This window comes from Leptosomus discolor, chromosome 7 (genome assembly GCF_034619465.1).
Source record: "Leptosomus discolor isolate bLepDis1 chromosome 7, bLepDis1.hap2, whole genome shotgun sequence".
Taxonomy (NCBI): Eukaryota; Metazoa; Chordata; class Aves; order Leptosomiformes; family Leptosomidae; genus Leptosomus; species Leptosomus discolor.
This window is the reverse complement of record NC_141397.1, coordinates 57,314,132-57,324,532: the sequence shown is the minus strand read 5'-3', so window position 1 is coordinate 57,324,532 and position 10,401 is coordinate 57,314,132. Positions and strand designations below refer to the sequence as shown.

Here is a 10,401-nt window from a genome sequence, read left to right as displayed (position 1 = left end):
TTTCCGTTATTGTCGCGGTACGTTTTCAGGACAGGCAGGGGGAACCCTGCAGCGCGGCCCCCCCGAACCCCACGGTCCTCCCGCTCCCCAGGGGGCGCTGCGGCCGCCTGGGCACCCCCCCCCCCCCCCCCCCCCGGACCCCGCTCCCCTCGGCACGGCGCATGCGCATTGCTACGTGTTGTCGAGTCCGGGGGGGGGGGGGGGGGGGGGCGGTGGCGGTTCCGGCGCCGGTTCCTGTTCCGGGCGAGGCGGCGGCGGGATGGACCGGGAGCTGCTGCGTCAGGCGCTGGGCTACCACGGCCCCGCGCTGCTCTCGCTGCTCCGCGCCGAGCAGCACGACAACCCCGACTTCCGCGGGCTGCTGCCGCCGCCGGGGACTGCCTTCGAGCCGCCCCGCGGGGCCCCGCAGCCGCCGGGCGCCTGGTGAGGGACGGCCGGGCCGCGGGGGGGGGGCCCGGGCCGTGAGGGGGGGCCCGGGCCGTGAGGGGCCGCGGGGTGTTTCTCACCGGGTACTGTTTCCCCTAGGAAAGAGAGCGCGAGCATTGACACCGAGATAAAGCGCTTCATCGCCAAAAAGGCGGATCTGCTGTTCGCTCACTCGTGGAAGCCCAATGGGCCGCTCTGCGACACGATTGAGGAGAACGAAGGTGAGTCTGCCCGGGGGTGAACGGCGGCTTCCCGGGCGTGGGGCTGCTCTAGCGTCCGCGGGTCGGTGTGAGGGCCCTGCCCTTCAGTTAGCAGCATTCCCAAAAAGCTTCGCTGTTGCTTTCTGTGGGCTGTACCCAAACGTCCTGCTAGTGCCAGTCAGGTTCTAAGGCGTTTTGCTGTTGTGAAGTGTTCCGTGTTTTCAGGCCGTAGGGGGGGCGTTTTGTAACTGTGAGCGTTTTTGTGTTGCAGAGTGTTATGCCGTTATGCCTCCCCTGGAACGGTTCATGGAGGTTCCCAGGGAAGAAAGGAGAGAATTGTTTTTTCGAGACATCGAACGTGGCGATATCGTGATTGGGAGGATTACTTCTATTCGGGAATTTGGTTTTTTCATGGTGTTGATTTGTCTGGGAAGTGGTGTCATACGGGAGATTTCGGATTTAGACATCAGTGTAAGATCTAGCTTTGATGAGTATTTTGCTCTCAATAAGCAGTAATGTTTTCGTGTATTTATTGCCTCTTGCATCTCTTAATGGAATGGTGTGTGTAAAGGTGAAGCCGGGCTTTGGGATGGGGGGTGGTGTCTGAATTTGTGGACAGCTTATGATGCTTTGCTGAGTCAGCAAATGCTTCTTTTTAGGACCCGTACTCAAGATTTATTAATTCTGAGTTGAAAAGTCATCGTTTATGGATGTGTAAATTTTTCTTGGAAGCAAGCCATGCTTTTAACTCTCACAGATCTGATGGGCATTAAGATTTAAACTCATTGTTTTCTGGCTTAATCTCGGGGAGGAAAAAACCACCAAACTTTTGGCTTTGTTTACGCCGTTCTTACTTTCTTCTGTTGCAGGCTCTTTGTCCTTTGAGAGATGTGCCTTCTCAAAGCAATCATGGAGATCCTTTGTCTTATTATCAAACTGGAGACCTTATTCGAGGGAAGTAGCTGCAAAAGTTGTCAGGAATGTGTTTGTTTCAGTTTTGAGACATTTCTGTGGTTTTATCTTAACTTCTGTTGTTTCTATAGCTGCGATCAAGGACATTGATCGTTACCATGAGAAGCTCACAGTGTCGCTTTACAGCTCAGCTCTTCCACCCAACCTTTCCAGTACAAAACTGGGGGTAATCACTTCTGATGACTTCCCGTTACATTATAGGTAAGAAAATGCTGTTCAGCTGTACTCGCTGCGGGTATTCGGTGTGTCTGAAACGCGTCCTCGACAGGCTGCGCTTTAAGCTTGTGGTGGTGTTCCTGATTAAATTGGGTGATTGCAGACTTCCTGTTGTTCAGCACTTCCTGTGTTTCTGGGTATGTCAGGTCTGGTTGGTCTTTCAACATCTTTCCCAAAATGTAAGGAATGCAAAAAGCAGAGCGAGGTATCTGTCGCTGAGAGATTATGTTAACACCCCCCCCCCCCCACCGCCCCCCAAATGAACAAGCAAACCGCAAACAAAAAAAAAACCCAGACAACAACAACAGAAGAAAACAGGAAAGAAAAACCTTGGGAGACTGGAATATGAAATTCTTAAAATTTCACAATTACCCTTAGAAGACAGAAGAACAGAGCTGTCTCTGCAGTTTTTGTAATGTTTTTGTATATCCTGGAGATACCTAGGTGGGTGCTGAAATAGGTTTCAAAAGCTTGCTTAGGCTAAAGGATTTAAGGGTGCCTCAACACCCTTAGGAAGATCTATGCCTATAAAACGTAGCTTGTCACCCATGATAAATATCAATATAGGGTTTTTTTTTTCCTGAATATAATCATCATAACATTGAGTATAGCGTCTGAGGTTGCATTTGTGTACGTTGGTGCTTTTTTTAAGGCGAAGCATGGAAGTTGCTAATACAGCAGAGACATTCGAAGAGGTTTTGCATCGTTCCCCAGGATTTGCTAATCCATCGTTAGTTGAATATTTAGCAGAAAAACTAGGAATAAGTGAATCAAATCCACCGTCTTTGATGAGAAGTCTTCAAATGTAAGTGATTTTTACATTGTTCCTATCCTATGTAGCTTTGTGGAGATTATTCTAATCCATTGAAATAGACTGGTGAGTGGAAGTCCTAGACCACTTGTACTTAAACCTTTTTCATTTTGATTTGCATGACTGCAGCTTACGTGTCCTTAAATATTTAAAGGCAAACTCCTAGAGGAGGAAATTTACATTTGAAATTCTGTTGCTCTGAATAAGTGAGACACGTTGCCGCACAAAATGTTTCATACCAAATACTTTAGGAAGTTATTGCTTAGATCGTCAACATCTTGGGGTTGAAATGCAGGATGTTGTAAGTCTTAATATTTTCTGGCAGATGTTTATTTTAGTCATAGATCTGTCCCCTTCAGTAAAATAGGCTCAAACATATGCAATGATCGAATTTGTGAGCCCTGGATATGTATGTTAGGCCCCAAAGCAGGTGTGCATGTGGTATATATGTGTTAAATGTACTGCAGCTGAACTGGTTCAATTCAGCCCTTCTAGAAAGGGTTGGGAAAAACTGGTTTCACAAATATGGAAGAACGTTCCTGACTACGGGAGAGCAGTAAGGCACTGTATAAAAAACATTTTGGTTTGTTGCAACTGCGTTACATGTTACCAGTTTAATTTTGTAGAGTCAGAAAGCCAGCTTGATGGTTTTGCTTGTTTTTTTTCCTTAAAGTAAAAATTTCAACGAAGAAGACTTTGCCCCTGCATTGAGGAAAAAGCAATCTGCATCTTGGGCCTTGAAATGGTACGCAATGCTTTTTCTTGTCAGAGCTTGTTGTTGGGTAGGATTAGGTTATAGGTTATATTTCTTGAAAGAAAACACACATTGAACCAGTTTTTCCACTGCATGTGCAGTGATGCAACCAGGAAGATCTTCTTGAAAGTGACCCAAGCTGCCAAGTGGGCACGTGATAGTGTCTCGAGATTCAGATCTCAAACGCGTGTCACGTTGAAGGGGAACTGCTTAGAGTATTTATGATATGCTGGTCCGTTGATGAGGCGAGCGTGAGATTTATGAAGATACCAAGTCACAGTTTTCCATTTTGTAACGGGGTGTTGAATGGCCTCCTGCTGCTTGTTGTGCCATTGAAGCCCCAAAGTGTCCATTTAACAAGGGTGCTTGCTGCCTTTGAGAAGTGAAATGTCCCAGCTGCCTTTGGAACAGCAGCTCGGGAGCGGTGCCCTCACTTTTATGCTATGCAGTGTATTTGGGCATGCTACAGGGTGGAGGAGGCAGAAGTAAGAGAGAGACTTTTCCTTTAAAATGTAAATTTTTTTCGTGGAAAGACTTCTCTTAAATCTACCAGCTCAAAAAAAAAAAAAAAAATATATTGAGTGAAGCCTTAGAATTTCTGACTGGTATGCTAACAAAGTGTTTTTCTTAAAACAATAGTGTTTTGCAACTTTGATTAATTGTAGAAAAATTTGCTTATACTATTAAATATATATTTTATTTTTTAAAAGAAGTCTGTAATGAGAAGTTCTGAAATTCAACTCATCAGTTCTCTTCCAATAACTTAATCTCTTGTCAAATGTAGAAGAAAGGTTCAGGTAATACGAAATATAAAACCTCCAAATACTGAGTTTGAGATGAACTGGTCTCAGCATGTACTATCTACCCATCTTGCCTCGTGTGGTTGATCTATGGTGATTTTTAGCTTTGGATATAATCCAGCCTGTTCCAGTTTAAGGGTGGTAGGTCACACATAGTGTTGTGCAGAAAAGTACTTAAATATTCATTCCCTAAATGAAGAAAAGTGTCACGTAGTAGCACCATCTGCAGAAATGCTCTCTAGTGCCTTAAGATTTTGGATGAAAGACGATATATTGTTGTGGAATCATGTCAGTATCCCATTAATCTGAGACGCCAGTGTTAAGTACGTGATAACCAGGTCAAGTTTTACTACTGTCACTTGTTTGGAACCGTAATTTGTGAAATAATTACCAGTATAAAATGTGCATAGGCTAACTGTACATCATATTTTCTAAATATTTTTCCTCAGTGTGAAGGCTGGGGTTGATTATTTTAAGGTTGGGCGCCATGTGGAAGCCATGAATGAGTACAACAAGGCTTTGGAAATTGATCCGCAAAACGTTGAAGCTTTAGTAGCCCGTGGAGCTCTGTAAGTCTGCTTGTTTCATTGGTCTTTCTCTTGGTGAAAGAGAAGCATCACTAAAACCTGTGCTACTTGCCTGTTGTTCTAGGTATGCAACAAAAGGGAGTCTGAACAAAGCCATAGGTGATTTTGAAACTGCTTTAGAAAACTGTCCTACTCATAGAAATGCAAGAAAATACCTCTGTCAGACACTTGTGGAAAGAGGCGGGCAGTAAGTATTAGGGTTGTGGGTTTTTTGGTTGTTAACGATTTTTGTCATAATACGTTTTTAATACCGTTCCGGGTAGGACAGAGAATGGCGTCTTTCCTTCTTGGCTGTGTGCTTAAAAAAAGTCTTTTTTGGAAACATTTCTGCTTGTGCAGTTGGTTTACATTTTCTCCTCTGTCCTGGTTAAAATTCTGGCAAAATATTTGAGGTTTAATCCTTGATGTCCTTTTACTGGTAGGATACCAGGCTTGCATAGCGTCTTGTGAAATGTTTGAATGTGTTCTAGTAAGGTTATTGGGGTGTTTTTTAAAAGAAAGTATTTGTAACAAAATGACGTTCTGTTACTCTACTGAAGTACTGGTTAACAACTGTAATACAAAATTTTCTTTTAAGCCCTGTGTTAAGAAGAGAGACTGTTTTTTGAAACTGGAATTGAAATTTCAAAGAACAGTATTGCTGCTGATGATCAGGAGATAATAACGTGTCAGAAATACTATTTTACTTCTTTACTGAGATGGGCTAGGATGTTAGATAGGGTCTTGGAGGGATGCAGTGGTAATAGCATAGTGCAAATAAGAAAGGTAGTCCTAAAAATAAGAGGAAAAAAAACCCCTGTGAAAATCTGTGCCTTTACTGTATGTGAATTATCACTTGACTTTTAGATTGGAAGAGGAAGACAAACTACTAAATGCTGAGAACTACTATAAAAAAGCCTTAAGTTTGGATGAGACTTTTCAGGAAGCAGAAGAGGCCTTAACGAAACTCCGTAAGCATATGCAGGTGATTCTTTACTTTCTCTTTGTATCGTGCTCTCGATGACAATAAATGAACATCAAAAATCAAATTAAATCTTTTGAACAGGGAGAGTTTAAGTTGGTGGTTTGTCTTATTCTCTGCTTCCCTTCTCCACAGTAAATCTTTTATAGTGAGCATTATGGCTGTACCTACCAGAAGAAAGGTACCTCTCGATGACTCCACTGGTTTGAACAGGGTAGTAAAGAAATGCCAAACAGTGGAGACGGGGAAAGAGCAAAGCCTGTTAACCCTGGCTGCCAAAGCAGGGATAAGAGCTTTCCGTCGTACAAGCAGGATTAACGGTGTTCCGTTAAAACATTCTGCGCACACAGACATGCAAAGTGTAAAACGCTTGGGCAAGCCAAATAAGCACTGCACACCATCGTAGTGCCAGATCCTTACGTCTGGAGTAATTGTGAAAAGAGAGACTAACGCCAGTCACAGCGAACTCGCAGGCAGTCGCAGGAGAGGGGAAGTTGAGAGGTGACTTAAAGGAAAACATCAGGAGGCAGAGGGTGGGTGGGCAGGTAGTTTTGAATACCTTAGCTTGCTTTGCTGTCTGGTTTTTTTCCTCTCCTGTCTTGCATGCAGCATGTTCCTCAGGTGAGCCCTGGTGGGTCTCTGTGCTAATCTGAGTTTTCTTCGTTTTTTCTTTCATTTACCTCCTTTACTTGTTTTCCAGAGAGGATCAAAGAGTAAAAAACTGAGGAACAGGCTTGTTTTGTTCTATGCTTCTGCATGTAAGGAAGTACATAGTCTGGGGTAGATGGCCCTCCTTGACACTTCTTCAGTTGGTGGAGCCATAATGCTGACAGGTTGTGTTGAAAGAAGGGGGAAGAGGAGATATGACAATCTCGTTAATAAAACTGAACTACATCCTAGATGAACCACTGTGTGGTATTTGAGCACTAGCCACATCTGGCTGCTTTAGAAAGAGGGGTCAGTCTCAGTTAAGATGATGAAGAATGTGCTCAGCAAGGAGGAGATCAGTTTTACTCTCCTTTAGCATTTTCTGGTATAATGGGTCATTGCTGCAGCAGAGCAAACCCACGATGCCAGCTGTTGCTTGTTGCTTTGCATAGCCCTAACTGCGATTCAGGGGCTCCTGTGTGGGATCTGTTAAGACAGTTGCTCAGTTCTGAAAACAATAATCAGACTTTTTGCTCACTCTGAATATGAACAGAGCTACTTTTTAGGGCTGTAAGTGGCAGAAGTCTGATCTCTCACAGCCTTCAGTAGTTAAAGGATTAATAAGCTGGTGAGGTGCTCTTTGGAATTTACCTCTATTTTAATACCCAAGTCTGATACTGTCACTGCTGTGCTAGAATGGCGGAAACGCCACTGAAGTGTGTTTTCCTGTAATACTGATTATGTGTTTTTCTCCAATGCATTTTCTTCTGAATTGGACCGTTGTTGCCGTATCTGACATCTGGTGCTGCTCATCGCCCACAAACCCTTGGAACATGATTTCTTACGTAAACCATGCATCAAACTGGTCTGTGAAATTGTTACAAAACGGTTTGTATTCAAACACGGCCAACTCGAATACGTTTTGAAATGGGTTCTGCCACGTTTCACTTCTAAACTGCAATAATGATACTTCCCCTCAAACCTTTCTCTTCCCCACCCCCCCCTTCTTTTCTCCATGTTGGTAATACTGTGTTTTTCTTGCATATTCTATCTATACCTTTTGGGCTTCATGCTTCATGGTGTGCTGGATCACGGGTACCACTGCAATGGCTGGTCAAATGTATTTTTTAATGGAATAAAACATGCAATATGGTCCTTAATGTAAACCTGATTATCACAATGGCCAATGCTAAACTCCTGAACAATATTAATTCTTGGTCTGGGAACCCTGGTAAAACATCCCTGGTGTAATTATACCTTTGAATGGGGTTGGGGACATGGGGAAAAATACCCGTGTTAACGCTTTTAATGTAATTTTTTTTATGATGCTTGGGTTCAAAAAAGAAATCTTTGGAAATGAGGGAGAAACAAGCTGCCAAAGAAGAGAGACAGAAAGAAAAGAAAGTAGAAACAAGTGCAGAAAAATTGCGTAAGCTCTTAAAAGAAGAAAAAAGGTAACTTTGTTATATTCAGTGTACTGATTATGTGGCAATAAGGGCAACTAAGGCTGTGACCAGTCCGTTCCAAACAGACTGTGCAGCACTGCGCTAGGTAGAACTTCTACCTTGGTAAGCTGCTTTTTCCCCCACAATTTTTTGTGGGTAGTATCCTTTAGTACATATAACCTTTAATGGTAATACATGGAAGAGTTGTTTAAAAAATACTTTGCAACATGAAGTGTTTGCAAAGTGTGATACCGTATTAAACTGGGAAAGATGCCTTTTATAACAAACTGTTTGGTGGATTTAATCTTAATTTTTTGATAGAGAAATGATATTTCAAATTGTCTTGCCAAGTCAGGCTCAGTTTCCATTCATGCCTTACAGTCTCACCGCAGCCAAGGACTGGGGAGTACAGATTTGCTTTCTGTGTATAATGTTTGCCTGATACTGAAGATTATCTCACAGGTCAATTAAATTTTTTAGGTTGAAGAAGAAAAGGAAAGTATCGACTTCCTCCTCTTCCTCCTCCTCCTCTTCCTCCTCCTCATCATCATCAAGTGATTCTTCATCAGATGTATCAGTTTCTTCTTCCTCCTCTTCCTCTGATCACAAGAAACGTAGGAAAAAGCGTCGGAATAGATCAGAGTCTGCCCACAGCTCCAAAAAACGCTCATCTAGAGCTTCTTCCCATTATAAAGATCAGATTAGGAAAGAGGAGTGGTATTCGCCTCCGGCCGATACCTCTGCTTCCTTTCTTAACCAAAATTTTGAAGTGGAAAAACTGCTGGAAAGGCAAGACAGCTTAGTGTGTCCAAAGGCAGAGGTAAAAGAGAAAGACAGACACTGTTCTTTTTCGAGGACTCCAGGTGATGATGAAGACACTTTTGGAGGTAGGTCTGAAGATTCAAGAGATTCTTACAGTAGCTCCAGAAATCTGCCAAGTAGTAGCAAAACTGAAAAATATGGTAAAACAGATAGGTATTTCTCCAGTTGGAGGGGTTCTTCAGGTTCATATCATAAGTCAGATGATAAACCCAGGATGCATTATTTTAGGAAATTTGAAAGGGATGTAGAGGGGAGAAAAGAGCCGTTCAGGAAATACGGCTCAGGTCAAGACAGGTATTGCATGTCTCCAGCAGGGTCTGACTATTCCGGCAAGTCAGTGGGGAAGTACAGGTCGTATTCTAGCACCTGCTTCCGGGAAGGTGACAGGAGTTATGATGGTGATAGGCAGGAGTTAAGTCAGCATAAAAACGAAAGCGAGTATCAGAACAGGAAAAGAAGTTACGAGGAGACTCATGAAACAAAGGAACCAGATGAGGACGTGTCTTTAAATGGTAGTGCACAAACAGAGAGTGGCGTTAAAAGAAACCTGCCCGAGAACTTGGTTAACATATTCAATCAAATAGCTGAGTTTGAGAGGGAAAAAGGAAGTAAGCAGAAGAAACAGTAAAGTACCCAAGAGAACGCTATCCTGATGAGTGTAGCTAAATGAACTTCTGTCTGAGTATCTCTTGAGGAAATGCATACGAAGAGTGATAGGAAAGCAGAATTTTGTTTCAAAGAATTCTTAAAGATCATATGCTGGAAAAAGATGCAAGGATATCTTACCTAAAATATCAGTTATTATTTAAAATCTAAGTTTCCTGTGCTCTTAATCTGGGATATTCCTGTACAGTATTCTCTGTCTGATGGGCTGAAATTCTTTGATTCCCCAGGACTGTAGTTAGCTGTAACTCACATCAAATACGCACTTTAACAACAGATGGGGTTCTGTTTGGTTCGTCTCGTCCCCTGGGCTACTATTTGTTGGTATTTTTCTATCAAACTTAACTTCCAGCTATAGAAAGGGGATAACTGAATGGAAGTCATGTGCCATCAATGTATAAAACTCATTTGATCATTAAATTTTCTTCATTTTTCTAATTCTGTGTCTTGATTTTTGTTAATGTTGCTGGGATGTTTCATACTGGTGCACTGGTGGTACGTTGCTCAAGTGAATGGAACCCCCCAGTGTCTGTGAAGGCAAGCCTACTGCAGTCTCTAAAGGCATGGAACACCTTGTCTATGTCTAAAAAAAAAAAAAACCTGAAGTAGGAAAAAGTTTTAAAACAATATTTATTGTCTAGCTAAGTTCAAGTGTGGGACTTTGGTTTTTGTTTGGGTTGTTTGTTGTTGTTAGGCGTTTGCTTTACAAGTAGCTTGAAGGCAGTGGTTGCATTGCTGTGGAACAAGTTACTCTATTTACAATGAAAATCTCCAAAGATCATGTAAAACACGCTAAGGAGGTGATATCTGGCAGACTGCACAGTGCCAATTGTACTTCAGCTGCAAGTTTTCCAACTAATTCCATAGATACAGGTCAGTTGCTAATTTTGAATAGAAAAAGCACAGTTTTATTGACTTTAATCATATACTGTCATCTTTCAATTAAGTTATGATCAGAGATGACTCTGTGATTAATAGTCAAGGTTGATCTTGAAACGAAGCATGCGTTTTCTTTCCTGGGTTGTTGCAAAGTAATGTAAAACTATTTTGACAGCAGTGAAGATACCAGTTTATGGAAGTTAATGGCTTTAACGTA

At 42.5% G+C, this 10,401-nt stretch overlaps 1 protein-coding gene across 1 annotated transcript; it reads left to right on the top strand.

Moving 5' to 3' along the window:
* Positions 1–259: 259 nt before the first annotated feature.
* TTC14 (tetratricopeptide repeat domain 14) lies at positions 260–9,743 on the top strand. The gene is made up of 12 exons (XM_086468008.1): positions 260–423; positions 526–647; positions 898–1,097; positions 1,496–1,578; positions 1,668–1,799; positions 2,467–2,619; positions 3,299–3,370; positions 4,629–4,748; positions 4,831–4,953; positions 5,613–5,730; positions 7,720–7,829; positions 8,301–9,743. The coding sequence occupies exons 1-12, from the start codon at positions 260–262 to the stop codon at positions 9,268–9,270; spliced, it is 2,367 nt and encodes a 788-aa protein (XP_086324134.1). The 3' UTR covers positions 9,271–9,743.
* Positions 9,744–10,401: the final 658 nt, after the last annotated feature.

Bases quoted from the DNA above. Each gene is read 5' to 3' on its own strand.
- TTC14 (XM_086468008.1), top strand. From the start codon at position 260: ATGGACCGGGAGCTGCTGCGTCAGGCGCTGGGCTACCACGGCCCCGCG. The intron at 1,098-1,495 runs GTAAGATCTAGC...CTTCTGTTGCAG, and splicing joins TTTCGGATTTAGACATCAGT to GCTCTTTGTCCTTTGAGAGA. The intron at 7,830-8,300 runs GTAACTTTGTTA...TAAATTTTTTAG, and splicing joins CTCTTAAAAGAAGAAAAAAG to GTTGAAGAAGAAAAGGAAAG.